General features: G+C 42.2%; 1 protein-coding gene across 2 annotated transcripts in view; it reads right to left on the reverse strand.

The window, feature by feature from the left end:
- The window catches only part of TBC1D32 (TBC1 domain family member 32), a 98,030-nt gene that overhangs the window by 31,828 nt on the left and 49,443 nt on the right, over positions 1 to 16,759 (reverse strand). For both annotated transcript variants that reach the window (XM_088139995.1, XM_088139991.1), the window contains exons 24-27: positions 13,943 to 14,065; positions 12,500 to 12,608; positions 6,959 to 7,052; positions 2,049 to 2,174 (exon numbers count right to left, since the gene is read on the reverse strand). In XM_088139995.1, coding sequence (XP_087996121.1) covers positions 2,049 to 2,174; positions 6,959 to 7,052; positions 12,500 to 12,608; positions 13,943 to 14,065 — 452 coding nt within the window. The remainder of the gene's footprint in view (positions 1 to 2,048; positions 2,175 to 6,958; positions 7,053 to 12,499; positions 12,609 to 13,942; positions 14,066 to 16,759) is intronic.

Raw genomic sequence — 16,759 nt, forward strand, 5'->3', positions numbered from 1 at the left:
CCCCTGTCAGTGGCCCTTAATTCATATATGCCTATGCTGGGTCTTAATTGCATTTGCCCTTCCAATCTGGATCTCTGCACTGTCCTCATATGCTTTTATCAACAGTGTTTCTTTGTCATTTCCTTCAGCTGCTGTGAGCAAAGAAATGTATCAGGCTTCACACTTTGATGTTAACAAGAGTAAATATCATTGAATTATTTTTGTTTGTCATCACAGAGTAGTCACGATAAATATGCACTTGCATTTGGATAACTAACATGGCCTATTTTAAACCCAATTCAGTTGAGTTTTTTTCCCTGTGCAAGTTAATTATTTTTAAAAATCAAGAGTTACTGTTTTCATGTTTTTTATTAAGCAAATGTCTTCCCTAAAAGTGCTTATGTATTTTTATATTCAGTAGGCTACACACGATTGACATTATTTGAGGCAAAGTGTGGGCTGGTGCTACACTATACCCACACATAAATTAGTGGTGTGCACGCTGTACTATAGCATACTTTGAATGCTTGCCTAAATACACTTTTAGAACTACTAGACAAACCGGAGGATTAAAAATAACTTTGTGCTAAAATGCAAGTCTTATATTAAGGATATTTTTGTTATGCAATCAGAACCTGCACAAGGAGGGGACAGCTTTCAACAGACTAACGGGTGCATCCAGTTTTGAGAAGCATGTGTTGGGGCCACGCTCCCAAATTGGGAAAGGGCTGTGTTAAAAATGGATGGGCCCAATCAAATTAAATAAAAAGTAAAATTTAGACTCACCCATAAAGATATACTCCCCCCATAGAAACACACTCCCCCCAATATATATATATATATATATGCTTATACGCTGGCTCAAAGGGTGATGGGACAGATCAGGGAGTAAAGAAATAGGCCAGGGTGTGAAGGAAGTGAAGAAGAGCAAGGTAGTGAATAAGGGATGGGGCAAACAAAGGTCCAGGGCACAAAGTATGGCAGGGAGAGAACAGCAAAACACAACAGAGAATGAGAAGAGGAGGAGGTGGCGGCGGTGGCGACAGCAGCAACTGGGTGTGAAAGAAGGCAGCAGTGAGCAGAAGGATCAGGTGGTGGGTGTATGGGAGATGGGGGATGCAAGGGAGTATCACAAGCTGCCCTGGAGAGTCTTTCAGGTCCCAGTTTTTGCACTTCAGTTCTATCCTATTAATTCTCCTCCTGTAGGTTTACAAAAGCAACCAAGCTCCTGACTACACTAATGCAAGCAGCAGGAGCAAGATGGCAGGAGAGACCAAATTATTGGGGGACAGTGCATTCTTTCCTTTTTTGATACTATTCCTCTGCAAATGCCTCACTAAACTGTTTTCATTTTTTTTCCCCAGCCAAGCTCTAAAAGTGAAGGTAAATCCAGCTGGTGAAGAAAAAGGGCTTCTTGCCATAAGGTGCTCCCTCCCCACACGCCTCATATTCATGCAATTGTGCCAAAGAGCTCACGCAGCAAGTCCTGGATACTTATGCACTCTACACCCCATTACTTTTGACCCTTGAGCAGTTTCTCTGCAGTGCCTGGAGATGCAAAGAAGAGAATCTTCACCTTCTTCATCAAAAGAGGTACTATCACAAACGTACAGCCTTCCCAACATAAAACCAGCCTCCAAATGAATTCCCATCAGACAAATTAACTCAATAAATGGATTTGGACATAAAGCCTTTCTCTTTAAAAACCTACAGGCACACCATGCTGTGTGCTGTTCTGAGAGCTATTAACGTAAGTGTAGCAAAAGAAAGCCACTGATTTTGGATAAGAATTGTATTTGGAATTATGGCACGGCTATGGAATTCTGACTCCTTCAGGAGCTGCATTTCAGCCTCCTTTTTCTTGATGCATAAAGGTGCATCTCTTTTGCCAGGCTTTTCATTGTTAATCAATTTTAGTATTAATTTTAGCATTGCTTTTAATTTTTGTTTTTAATTTTTTTAGCTTTTAAAAAAATTAGCTTTTTTAACTTTTAAATTCTTTTAATCTCCTTGAATACTTACCAGAATAGAGTACATAAACAAAGAAATAAACAAAGAAATAAACTTACCAGCTCCACTTAGGACATCAGGTTTCTTTTGCATGATTTCACAAAACTGCTTTTGGACATTTTCAATCCATCCCACCTGTTTATCTGGATTCTTTAATGCAGATAAAAGTTTGCTAACATCGTCATCTGAAAAGAAGATGAAAATATCATTCCAACAGCTGAAAAAACATTTTTCTTTCTTTCGGAAGTGGCAAAAAGGTTTCTTGCTAGGACTACTCTGCTTTCATAAAATTCAGAGAAAAGGGATTCTAGACTATTTACATAAGTACTTTATCTCTGCCACCAGGTCTAACTTGCAACTGGGCTCTTTCATGGGAATAAACAAAAGTATCACCTACAAATCTAGCCATTATCTTTTTGAAATTACAGCAACTGGGAAAGTGTAGCTATAACTACTGAAGTTTCTTTCACCAAGGTCTCTCCGCCAAACTGAGAACAAGGATAAGTTTCAAAAATGGAAAGAAGGGCATATAATAAAGGCAGAATATTATGAAGTAGCCCAAATCTGCAAGGACGGGTTAGGAAAACTAAGGCTTAGCATGATTTAAGGCTTGCTAAGAAGGCCAAAAATAACAGAAAAGGGTTCTTTGGGTATGTGCAGAACAAGAAAGTTAAGGAAAGCATTAGCCCACTGTTTGGAGAAGATAGGAAGATGGTGACAGGCAATAGGGAGAAGGCTGAACTGCCTAATTCCCACCTTGCATCTGTCTTTTCACAAAAGGAAAACGTTGTCCAATTTGTCAGAAACTGCGCCGTGGGGAGTGGAAGAGAAATGCAGATCAAAATAGGTAAGGAATTAGTGAGAAAATAGTTGCTTTGAATGAACTCAAGTCTCCTGAACTGGATGGATTACATCACAGGCTGTTAAAGGGACTGGTGGATGTCATCCCAGAGCAACTGACTGAAATCTTTGAGAAACCGTACAGCAGAGGGAAGGTGCTAGAAGACCGGAAAAGAATCGATGTTATTCTAATATTTAAAAAAGGAGAAAAAGTGGACACAGGAAACTACACACCTATCAACTTGACATCAATATCTGAGAAAATCTAATCAACGGGGGGCTTGCAAGCACTTAGAAACTAACAGGGTGATTACCAGAAGATAACACGGATTTGTTAAAAACAGTTCATACCACACAAATCTCATTGCATTATTTGACAACGTGACATTAGTGGAACAAGGGAATGCTGTGATGTAGTGTACTTAGACTTTAGTAAAGTATTTGATAAAGTAAACCTTAGCCTCCTTCTTGATAAAGAGTAACAATGGAGGCTAAATGATTCCACTACCAGATGGATTCACAGTTGGCTAAACAACCATAGCCAACAGATGGGTCCTTAATGGGTTGATGTCCACATGGAGGGAAACATGCAGTGGGGTACTTCAGGGTTCTGTCCTTGGCCCAGTACCCTTCAACATCTTCATAAATGACTCTAGTATGACTAGTGGAATATCTCCTATTGAAGGCATCAAAGCCAGTGCATTTGATGTGGAAGAAAAAAACACTCACTTATAACATGAAGTTCAAGAAAAAGGGGTCTACTCTAGCAGTTGGAATTTGATTTTTCACCTACTGTACATGTAGATGAAAAAGCACTTATGTTCTGTACAAATATTTACTCCAAGACCTTGATGTAATTGTCTCTGCTACAATAATTAGTCACTGTGAAATCACTAACTGACTAAAGAATAAAATAATTCCTCACATAAATGAGCATTGATTCTATGACAAATGTATGCTGAATTTACTCAGGGGATCATAAATGGGGTTTCAGGATTGCAAAGTTAGTCATTTGTCCACTGCAATTATTCAGAAAGACATACTAGCCTTCCTAGGTAATGTATATTCACAATTAGGATTATTCAAGTAGTTGCAGTATGGAGTGTCCTTATCTGTCAAACTTCACACAGGCACAGCAATGCATCTCTGCTCTCCAGAAATTAAACCTGCATTCATAACAGCAGAAGCTTCCCTCACTGAATGCAACTGGATAAGATGCTTTATTGCAAAGAAGAAAATTCATATACCTACCTACCTACCTACCTACCTACCTACCTACCTACCTACCTACCTAGAGATTGACTGCAGAACACAGCAATCAGGTTGTGTCTATCAATCATACAGGCTCTAAATACTAACGCTTTGTCTTCCCCTCTTTCAAATCAGTGGATTTATGGTCATCCTTTCCCCAGCTCTGAGACTGAGAGGCACTTGCTCAGTGTTTACACAATACTTCTGTTCAGCCCGAATACTCACCAGCTTCAGCCCTTGCATTTTTCATGCACATGTGCACATTTCTAATAATACTCCGCTCAGGTTCTCCCCCCCCATTTCTTTTTCCATCCCAGAATACATTTAGCATTCTGTGGTTATTGAGAATGTTTAGTCCTCATTTAATTTGGGCTACTTTTGAAATGTATTCCCTCCCAAGACTGATTCTACTTCTACAAAGCTTAAGGTTCCTCTAAGCATATACATGGGATTATCTTGGGCCTTGTTTTAGCTGCAGTCCTCTTGGCAGCTATCTGCTGAGTTGATAATTAGAGGGACTGATGAAAGAACATAACCTCATATTGCATTTCATTGGTAGGTGCCATAATCCCCTATGTGAGTCATTAACAGCTAGATATCTGTTGGTCTTTGCAATCTCTAGTCTGCCAAAATATTTACATTTACATTTCATATTTGCTTCCAAATATCAAGCAAATAAAATACTATCCATATCGTTATGAAACTGATAAACATTAAAGGGAAAAGCATGGCATGCCAACACAGCATGCTGCTAATTTATGCAGATCTGGAAGGAGAAGACTTCTGGATATATTTGAATGAGCAAAATGTAGCAGGAGAGGGATCCTGGGGTTTGTTTTTGCATTTTATACTATCTGAGATGGTTTATTTACACACACACAACCCTCTCCCCCAATGTACGTAATATTAAACTTATAAATTAACTTATTTTAAAAGTATTTCCTTTGAGATTCCTGGAATTAAAAGTCTGTTTAGCAAGCTATTGTTTAGAAATAATTCTATATTGGGTCCCAAGTGATCAGGACTTTTTTTTCTCTTATTCGCCTATCCTGACTTAAGATTTGTGCTATACTTTTACTTATTTCTAGATTTCAAATAATCTAAATTAATAATTTTTTAGTCAAACTTTGTAATACTCGTTACCTTTTCCTCATATCAGCTTGGTAATACCCCATTTCAAATTGATCTTTCCAAATAAAATAATCACTTGCAAATGAGGATAACCCTCTTTATTAAACAGAAAATGTTTGTTTTTTTAGATTATTTTTTATCCCGCCTTTATTATTTTTATAAATAACTCAAGGTGATGAATATACCGAATCCTCCTTCCTCCTCCTATTTTCCCCACAACAACAACCCTGTGAGGTGAGTTGGGCTGAGAGAGAGTGACTGGCCCAAAGTCACCCAGCCGGCTTTCATGGCTAAGGCAGGACTAGAACTCACAGTCTCTTGGATTCTAGCCTGATACCTTAACCACTAGACCAAACTGGCTCTTTTGTGTGTTTCATGGCATACCGTATATACTCATGGATAAGCTGAGAATTTTATGTGCCAAAATACACCCCAAAAATTGGGTTTGGCTTATCTGTGGATTGGCTTATCCATGACTATATATGGTAATACAGTGGTACCTCTACTTACGAACGCCCCTACTTACGAAAATTTCGAGATACGATCAGCTCTGGCCCCAAAAATTTACCTCTACTTACGAACTCGCCTCGACTTACGAACCGGATCCGCGGCCATTTTCCGCCCATTCCACGTGGTCCACGGCCATTTTTCTGCCCGTGCCACGTGGTCTGTGGCCTTTTTCCGCCCGTGCCACGTGGTCCGTGGCCATTTTCTGCCCGTTCCACGTGGTCCACGGCCATTTTTCCGCCCTGCTGCGTGGTCAGCGGCCGTTTTTCCGACCCTGACACATGGTCCGCGGACGCCGGAACGGATTAATGGTAATTACATTGAACCTTATGGGAAAATTTACTTCGACTTGCGACCAACTCGACTTGCGATCAGAGTCACGGAACGGATTAAGTTCGTAAGTAGAGGTACCACTGTACTTTTTTAAAAATACCCATATAAGGTATTTTTATATAAGGGATATCCCTTATATACTCACATATAAGCCTATGCACAGCTAAGTAGACCCTCAAATTTTTAACCAAAATACTGTGTTTGAATTAAATTCAGAGAACAACAGTGCAGTTATCTTCGTTTGAGTCAATGCTTATTAATGGATATGAGTATTAACTAAAGTGTTAAGCCTAAAGGATAATTATAATTCAAAGTAAAAAAAGGATAATAGATACAGCTAACTCAAGTCTGATAGATTCTGAGCACATTAGACTCTTCTCTGGGGAATAAATACTGTCCTTAGAACATAAGTCAAATGAAGGAAAATTCCTTGTTTTGCAGAGTTAAGAAAGAAAATATTTTATTTTATTTTATTTTTTAAAAAAACTTAAAAGCTTAAAATGTATGAAGTGAATGCACTGCCTGTCTGGACAAGTATCTGCACATGTTCTGCTTCTTTTCCCTCGGATTGTGCTTGGTGTGATTGCTATGTTTGTGACATCAGATAATTCAAAAGTAATAGAATAAGGAATCACAATGACAACATGCAAGCCAAAAGATGAAAGAAAATATCCTGAATCCAACAGCCTTCCATTATCTGATAGGTAACTTGTATATTTCAAACTTGCATACAAGAAATTCCCTTAAAAGGGGGTTTTCGATGTGTAAAAAATGAAGTGGTAAAGAGAGCTGAACTACCAAATAGGTACAGAGAATATATACTACAGTATTAACACATGAAATTGCAGCCTCATCAAACAATGCATACATTATACTCTTTGTAGTCCATCATAAAATTACAATGTACCTTGCCTTGAATTGTTTTTTCTAGGAAATTCAGCAAGATAGCATGCTGGCAAAGGGTATGATGAAAACATTGGCCAAGGATATGGATCATCACCCTACAGAAGAGCACAATTAAGAAGAAAGTTATGTTATATAATTCGTTCAACTCATTTAATTGATTTAATTGTTCAGTTAAATATGCTCTTTGGCATATTATCTTACTTCCCAACACACTAAACTTGGTGCTGTACTTTAATTCCACCATTAAAAAACACATTATTCCTAAGTTTATACACTGATTTGACTGGCAGAAATATACTATGTTGAACTATTTAGACAGCAACCAACAGATAATTAAGATAATAAAAGAAAACACAAAACAAGCACCGCATCATGGAATTATTATAAATCAGTGTTTTACAGATATAATTAATATGTGGAAATAGCAAGACATTCTTTACCTATATTGCATCTATGTAATGTCAGTCAGCTAGATTCTTTAGAGTGATGTTGCTCCTACATGTAAGGGACAGGATGGAAGACCTGGTGAGAGCAAATTGTGATTGTCTGGCTAATGGTCTGGTGAATAAAATAGCTCGTATTAGCCCCAAGCTGAAAACAGGGGTCGACAGGATCTGATGAGATTACAAGAGGTGACATATTGAGATGTTACCTGGAGGTTTTTTTATATTTGTGTCATGAGGAAGTGGACAACATTCTTTGCAGTTTTAGCTTTGCCAAGTGGGGACTTGATCCCTGCCCTTTCTGGCTGGTTAAATGGTCAAGCAAGAAGGAAGAGTTTGAATCCAGGCCATAATCAACACCTTTCTGCAGGAACTAGAAATGCCAATCTTTAAAAAGGCATTACTTCACCCCCTCCATAAATGTGTGTCCTGGATCCTTTAGTATTGGACAACTATCATCCTATCTTCAACCTTCCCTTTCAGGGGAAAATGGTTGAAAAAGTGATGGAGTGACAACTACAAGCCCAGGAAGAAGCAGATTATCTGGGTCTGTGGCAGTCAATATTCTGATCTTGGTATAGAGACCAAACTGCATTGGTTACCTTCACAGAAGACCTGTGGTGGGATGTAAATGGAGAGAACATAGCCATCCTCATTCTGCTAGATTTTTTAATGGCTGTTAATACTATTTATATTAACCCCTGAGAGGGTTGGTTCTGCTCATTTCTAAGTGGATGGTTCCAATTTGGGGTTGTAGGGTAGGAGAGGTTGGGCCTTTGATTACTATATTATGGGGATCCCACACGACTTAGTCCTTTCCTCTATCCTGTCTACATGAAAGAATTCATTTCTCACTTTCGGGAGAACTATCATCAATTTCTTGATGATACTCCATTGTATACTTCTACACCAAGCTGAACAGGGAATACAATGGAAGTACTGAACCAGTATCTGAAGGCTGCCAGGGTCTGGATGGGGAAAAAAAGGCTCAAGCTCAACCCTAGCAAGAATGGAATGGAATAGATTCAAAGAATGGAATGGAATAGATTCAAAGGTCTGGTGATTTTGCCAGAGTATCATTTTTGGCTCTTGATGGGGTTGTGTTCCTCTGGAGACACAACTTAGTCCTCCTGGATTCATAGCTCCTGCTGGAGGCACTAGAATTTTGGTGAGGGGAGTCTCTGCCCAGCTTCAGCTGGTGTACCAGTTGTGGCTTTATTGAGAAGGTCACTCAGGCTCTTCTCATATTGAAATTGGACTCCTGCAGTTCACTTTATATGGGATTGTCCTTGAAGACCACTCAGAAACTATAACTGGTGCAAAATGCAGCAGCCCATAGGCTTATGGGGTAGTCTCACTACTGCCATATAACATGGTTGTTATGGGAGCTTCAATGGCTGCCAGTGCATTTCCATCAAGGTGCTGGACATTGCCTATGAAATCTTATATGATTCAAGGCTTGGGTATCTCCAAGATTGCCTTTCCCAGACAGATTCTGTCCAACCCATTGGAGCGAATAGAGAATGCCTGCTCAAGATCCCCTACCTATCATGAGGTTCAATGGAGGAGTCACAGAAACAGTTCCCTCCTCTGGAACAGCAAACCCCATGAAGCAAGGATGGTTCCATTCTCATGGCCTTCTGAAGGCTCGTAAACTCTTGGCTGTTTCAAGAATTCTTCAGAGACTGAATATGTTGTTGCTGCCAAACCTGAATGGTTGTTGCTATGTTTAATGCTTATAACATATATGATTATGTATTATCATTATCGTATTTGTATATTCGTATTCGAGATGCCAGGGCAGGGGAGGAGGGGTGGCTGTTGTGACCCGGGAATCTCTAGTGGCCTTCAGGGGCATTGCTCCACAAGTTTCTGGCTGTGAGACACTGTTTATTAGGTTGGGCACCCATGAACAGTTGGGAGTTCTGCTATTGTACCAGCCTCCCTGCTGCGTGGCAGCCTTCCTGCCTGAGCTGCTGGAGGCCATCTCAGGGCTGGTGGTGGAGTTCCACAGGCTTATGGTTCTGGGGGACTTCAACCTACCATCCCTGGGGCAGGCCTCGGAGGCGGCTCAGGAGTTCATGGCTACCATGGCAGCCATGGGCCTGTCTCAAATTGTGTGGGACCCAACCCGAGACAGTGGCCACATGCCGGATTTGGTTTTCTTGTCAGAGCAATGGCAAAGTGATCTGAGGGGAGATCTACAGCTTTCCCCGTTGTCATCGTCAGATCACGCCCTGGTGACCAAGTTTCTCCTATACCACCCCCCTCTGCAGGAAGGCCGGACCCATGCAATTGGTCTGCCCCCAGCGCCTGACGGACCATCAGGGTTTCAAAAGTTGCTGGGGGATATTCCCATGGATCTGCTGCACGGTCCAGCGGAGGCCCTGGCTGCTGCCTGGAATAGGGAGGCGGCCGGGGCCTTGGACAGGATCGCGCCTATGTGACCTCTCTTGCCACATCGGCCCCAACACTCCCCGTGGTTCACGGAAGAGTTGAGGGTGCTGAAGAGGGTTAAGAGATGTCTAGAGCGCCGCTGGAGGAAAACAAAGACCGAATCTGACCGAACACAGGTTAGAGCCACTATCAAGGCCTACCTTGTGGCAATAAGAGTGGCGAAGCGCCACTCATGTCCGCAGAATGCTGCCCGGCGGCCCTGTTTAGGATCACTAGGTCCCTCCTTGGTAAGGGGGATGTGGGGGTTCATTTGCAGGGCCGTGCAGAGGAATTTTCAGAACATCTGCAGGACAAAGTTGCTCGGATTCGTTCCAAGTTAGACTCTGAACATGGGGCAGGGTCTGGGGAGATACCGGGGGACTCTTCTTGCTCAGTTATCTGGGAACAGTTTGATTCTGTTGCTCCTGGACAGTGGACAGGATCCTGGGAACTGTGAAAGCCACCACTTGCCATCTTGACCCATGCCCCTCCTGGCTGGTGAAAGCAGCTTGGGAGGTGACATGTGGTTGGATCCAGGCGATGGTTACTACATCCTTGCAGGAGGGAGTGTTTCCAGCTGCTTTTAAGGAGGCATTGGTGCACCCCCTCCTCAAGAAACCCTCCCTGGATCCTACTGTGCTGGACAATTTTTGTCCAGTCTCCCACCTCCCCTTTTTGGGGAAGGTGGTTGAGAAAGTGGTGGCATCACAGCTCCAAAGGGTTCTGGACGAAACGGATTATCTGGATCCCTTCCAGTCAGGTTTCAGGCCCGGATATGGAACGGAAATGGCATTGGTCGCACTTATGGATGACCTCTGGCAGGAGTGGGATGGTGGAAGTGTGACCATCCTTGCTCTCCTTGATCTCTCAGCGGCTTTCGATACCGTCGACCACGGTATCCTGTTGGGACGGCTCAGGGAATTGGGGGTGGGTGGCACGGTCTTGTGCTGGTTCGCCTCCTTTCTCCAGGGCCGATCCCAATTGGTGGTGGTAGGGAGTGAGAGGTCCCATCCTCGGCCCCTCCTTTGTGGGGTGCCACAGGGCTCGGTTCTCTCTCCACTCCTTTTCAACATCTAGATGAAACCACTGGGCGAGATCATCCGTCATCATGGGATGAGCTATCATCAGTATGCTGATGATACGCAGCTATATATCTCCATCCCTGGTGAAGTAAGTGATGTCATGGCCACCCTTTCGCAGTGCATGGAGGCTGTAAGGGTCTGGATGGGGAACAACAGGCTTCGGCTGAACCCTGGTAAGATGGAGTGGCTGTGGGTTAATGGCTCCTCTGTATTCGGAATTTTGTCATCTTTGGTGCTGGATGGGGTGGCACTGCCCCAGACAGACCCAGTGTGTAATCTGGGGGTCCTCCTAGACTCACGGCTCCTGCTTGAAGAGCAGGTGGCAGCCATGGCAAGGAGGGCCTTTGCACAATTTCGGGTTCTACATCAGTTACGCCCTTTCCTGGATCGGGATGCCCTTTGAACAGTTACTCACGCCCTTGTTATCTCCCAGACAGACTACTGCAATGCACTCTACATGGGGCTACTCTTGAAGAGTATCCGGAAGTTACAGCTGGTCCAGAATGCAGCCACGCGGGCTATTGTTGGAGCCCCAAGGAGGGCCCATGTAACGCCTCTGCTCCGCGAGCTGCATTGGGTGCCAGTTTGCTTCCGGGTCCAATTCAAGGTGTTGGTTATCACCTTTAAAGCCCTACATGGCATGGGACCAGGTTATCTAAGGGACTGCCTCTCCCCTATGACTTCAACCCGTCCCACCCAGTCACACACAGAGGGCACGCTTCAGACACCCTCAGTGAAAGAACTTTGACTGGCGGGGTCCAGAAGGCGGGCGTTCTCTGTGGTAGCCCCTGCTCTTTGGAACATTCTGCCCCTGGAGGTGCGATTGGCCCCCTCACTCCTGGCCTTCCGTAAGTCTTTGAAGACCTGGTTCTGCCACCTGGCCTGGGGTGGGGAGGGAATACCCCAAGCATGGAGATGGCTAGCCCCATAGAGGCCTTCTGTCTTCAGCCTCAGATCTTTCATCATCTTGGACTCTCCTTCTCCTTTTTAGTAGTATTTTTAATTAATGTTTTATGTATTTATATCTATTTATGTTTTTAATGTTTGTTGTGAAACCCCCAGAGTTCCCCCATTGGGGAGAGATGGGCGGTTGAAAAATTTAATAAATAAATAAAATAAATAAATAAATAAATAAATATTGCTATAATTGTCTTTTTAGATTGAAAGTCTATCAATTCTATAGCTAATTAAATAAAATTAAATTAAAAAGTTAATTAAAATGAAATGAAGTGCAATAAAATATAAAAATTCATGTATGTAAAGCAGGTATCCATATGGATTTCTTGGAATAGTGGTAGGTTTGTGGTACATACTCAGCAGCTGGGGTCTCTGACTTTGAGAGATTAATATCTTATACATAATTGGTACATAAACCCGAATACTGAGTAAGTAATGCATATCTGGGGCATAAACTAAGAATTTATGAGAACTACTGCTATACTGTGGGATTCTCTGAAGCTATTCAGAAGAGCAGCAGAAGTTTAAAGAAACCATTGATTAAATAAAAGAAAAAAAGGCCAATTGCAACAGTTACCTACAAAGAAGTTAGATGAAAAGGAAAACATCAAATACATTTACAACCTTATGCATTATTCTTGGAGGCAAGATCCGTTCTGTTGGACCCCCAACATGACTTATTCTAACAAGAATATGGTTTCTCTCGACTGATAAGCCATCAATGATGAATTCCCTGCAGCAAAATAAAATTGAATTGAGAAATGACTGTAAAACTCAAAATTTAATACTTGGGAACCAGATCATCCACAAAATAGCTCCCATCCATTTGCCAATATGGGAGCATGAAACTTAGTTTTGACCATGAATTCAACAGTTCGTATTGAAACTACAAAAATGGGGAGTAGGAAAAACAGCAGGCATACACAAACTTCCTCTACATAAGCTTCCCTTATCTGGCAATAATGCTATACAAGATGAGTTTATTGAAGATGTATACTGTACAGTATTTAGACTATTCATCTGGCTTCTGAGCTACACTAACACTACTTCCTAATAGCATCTTATAAAATAGAAGCCAAAAATGGGTAGAGGTTGACATCTCCAATCAGATAGACAGACAGACAGATGCTCCACCCACACATGTATGCTAATCCTTGTTAGGTTAATTCCTTTATAGATTTAGGAAAACAGTAATCTGCATTCTCAATATAGCATGCCCATTCACACATGCTTCTTGGTCACTGTATGCAGCCTGATATCACAGAAGATTGGCTGGGTTGAGAGAGCGCGTCTGGCCCAAAGTCACCCAGTCGGCTTTCATGCCTAAGGCAGGCCTAGAACTCATAGTCTCCTGGTTTCCAGGCCAGCACTTTAACTACTACACCAAACTGGCTCTAATAGAAGTGAATATGTGTAGCTCAGGGTTGAACTGTGGAGTCCTTGGGGTTCTCTAAGCTTGGTTGTTTTTTTTTGCAAATGTTTCATTAGCTGGCTAGGTAACATCTTCAGTGCTAGAATGGGATGGGTTTGCTCTCTGTTTATATACTGTGGCATGCCCTGCCAGTGTTGGTGGGAGTGGGGGTTTGTTTTGTTCTATTTTTTTCCTCTGGTAGTTCTTTGATTAAGGTATTGTTTACTGCTTGTATGTCTGGTGGTAAACTTGGTGTTAATCTCTGCTTATCTGGGTGATGATTGCTGGTGAGGAGATGTTCTGGTCTTTTGTGTTCCTTTCTATTGTCTCTTCTGAATAGTGTGTAGATGTTGTTTATCTCTATGTGCCTGTTGATGGCTGCCTTGTCTGAATACCAAGCTTCGAAGAATTCCCTTGCATTTTTGGATTTAGCTTGGTCTAAGATGCTGACAGTTTCCCAGCTGAAACAATGGTTAAGTCTGTCCATGTGTTGTGAGATTAAAATAGGTTAATAGTTTCAACCATAGCCGTAACCGTAACAGCTCAGAGAACCCCAGGGACTCCACAAACTGGCTCTCTCTATATGTGCACAGATGTTCCAAGAATACAGAGAACTATGTTTCAGTCTCACAACATTTTAAATTATCATTCCTTACCAAGACGTTTCAGAAATACTGATGGCATTTTCTTTTTGGGCATCTAAAAGCACTTCTGATATCTTATACTGAGATTCTAAAAGTAGAAGTGTATTTAGATCACAGCACAGCACATTTAATAACCTGTAAGATACAATATATGGGAATGACAGAACATACGTTAGAAGTCTTGGTAATGCAGAGATGTTAAAGCATAAACAGTAAGATTTCAGACTCAGCTTGTTCTGTATACATGAAGTAACATAATATCCCCACTTGATATGTAAAGCACATACAAAATTCATTTCTCATGCATTTTGAGCTGGAAGAAACATCACATGTAAATCAACTTTGTACAAAGTCAGGTTATTCATCCACATAGCCATTATCATCTATTCTGATCAACAGTTTTGTATTGTCCTTACCTGGGATCCTTCTAAAATGTCACAACTGACTGGAACAGGCTCCAGGCAAAGGATACATCACAGATTCTCCCCACAAAGATATGCATTAATGCAATTATTTTCAACCATTTTCAACCTTTCATTTATTAAGTTTCTCTAGCCACTCCATCAAAGACCCGGTTCCCACCAAAACAGAAAGAAAAGCCTACTTTTCCCAAGATGATTAATTACATTTTATATAAGGCACCTCGAGTATTTATTTCTTACATCTACATCCCACCGCAATCCAGTTAAGGACTCTCAGTGGTTTACAGATATAGACATATAAAATTAAAATGTTGATTGTAAAAATTATATTTAAAAAAAAAAAAGTAAAAAAAAAACACCAGGAAAGTAGCAATGAATAGCATCAGTCCCCAAATGCTCTATGAAAGAGCTTTGTTTTAAGCTCGTGTTTCTCAAACTTGACAACTTTAAGGTATGTGGACTCCAACTCCCAGAACTGAAGTCCACTCATCTTAAAGTTGCCAAGTTTAAAAAACAGTTTTAAGCTGCTTACGGAAGGTAGTTAGGGAGGGACCCAATCAGTTTCAACCAGAAGGCCATTCCAAAGGGCCAATGCTGCAAGAAACAGCATCTCCTGACCTCACCCCCACCACCTCCTGAAAAAGGGGAACTATGAGCTGCTTCTCCTAGAAAGATCACATAGGTTGAGCTGATTCTAGCTGTAGAATGCAGTCTGAAGTTAAGCTAATGCCAACTGGAAAACTTTACAGGTTAAAACTAGCGCTTTAAATTGCACCCTGAAGCTTACTGGTAACCAGTGCAGGTCCCATTGCATAGTTGTAATATGCTCTTGGTGCCAGGTACTAATGACTACATGGATTGTTGCGTTCTGGATCATCTGCAGCTTCTGAGTAGTTTTTAAAGGCAGTGCCAAGTTTAGCATGTTACCATTGTCCAGATGAATAGTGATAAAGGCATTAGCCACTGTGGCAAGATCAGAGGTAAGACCAGAACTGGTGCACCAGCTAAAGCTGGGCAAAGGCCCTCCTGGCCACAGCCTCCACTTGCTGTTCAAACAGGAGCTCTGAGTCCAGGAGGCCTCCCAAGTCATGGACTTGCTTCTTCAGTGGTAGTTCTTCCCAATCAAGGGGTAACACTAGAGGAGACAAACTGCCTCAATAAGGAAACAATAGCTTTATCTTGCTTAAGTTCAGCTTTAGGCTGCTCTGACTTCTAGACACCAGGATAAGACTTCAACGGCATCTCCAGTACAACCCAAGGTCATGATGTAAAGCTAGATATCATCAGCATACTGGTAATATTAAACCCCAAACCACTGAATGACCTCCCCTAGCAGCTGCATGTAAATATTAAAAAGTAGAGGAAGAAAATGGCACTTCAGAAGGGAGTGGCCACTGAGCCTACCTCTTCTCCCAACTACCACTGAATGGAACCATCCACTGAGGAAGAAGGGGAACCACTACAGCACAGTGCCCCAACCTCTCATAGATGGTCCAGCAGGATGCTGTGTTGATAGTATCAAAGGCCATTGAGAAGTCTAAGTGGACAAGGATGAGCACACTTCCCTCCTCCAGGTTTTGACAAAGGTTATCCATTAGAGTGAACTTAACCCTGCCTGGAAAGGAATCAGATAATCTATTTCCTCTCAGTTGGTCTCCCACCATCATCTTGACAATCTTACCTAAAAAGGAAAGCTTGGGGATCAGGCAGCAGTTATCTAACACCTCTGGATCCAAGAAGGGCCTCTGTTAGGCCCAGCCCAAGAACAACGATGAAGCAGTCCAGTCCAGTTCCTTTATTAGCTTACACCTTCTAGACAGAATCTTGCCAAACTAAATCTATACTACACCAACTAATGGAAATATCCTGTGAGATTCTAGGGAGTGGCTATCCTGAATCTCTTTCACTTCCCATGCTCCTCCTGCAGACTATGCTGCCTCTTGCCTCCTCCTCCCTCCTGGAATGCACCCCCTCCTTCCCGATAGCGTTGATCTCCCACATCACTCTCCTCCTCGTAGATACATTCCATCACAGCCTCTTAAGGAGGAGGCACATCTCAGCTTCTTTCAAGACTGCCAGCAACAACCCTTCCCACAACAAGATTCAGGTAACCACCTCTTCCCAGCAGCCTGAAGAAGCCAGGAAGGGCAAGGATCCAGCCCACAAGTGAAAGAAGACATAGAAGCATCCTATCCACTTAAACTGAGGGCATAGGGCCACAGGAGTTCAGGATAACATGACAAGACAGTGCCCCAGTCCCTGCCCTGTACTCTGGCCGTGTTGAGTCAAGACTGGAGTGAATCTGAGCAACTTTGTCAGCAAAGTGCTCTGCTAACTGGCCACTGCAGCCAGGCCTGAGTTCTTGATACTGGCTACTCCCAAAAGGGGAATTTGCTACCCTAAACAC

The sequence above is a fragment of the Python bivittatus genome, unplaced genomic scaffold (genome assembly GCF_059951505.1).
Source record: "Python bivittatus isolate LINGU-HERP-01145 unplaced genomic scaffold, Pbiv_v1 ctg000020_np1212, whole genome shotgun sequence".
NCBI lineage: Eukaryota > Metazoa > Chordata > Lepidosauria > Squamata > Pythonidae > Python > Python bivittatus.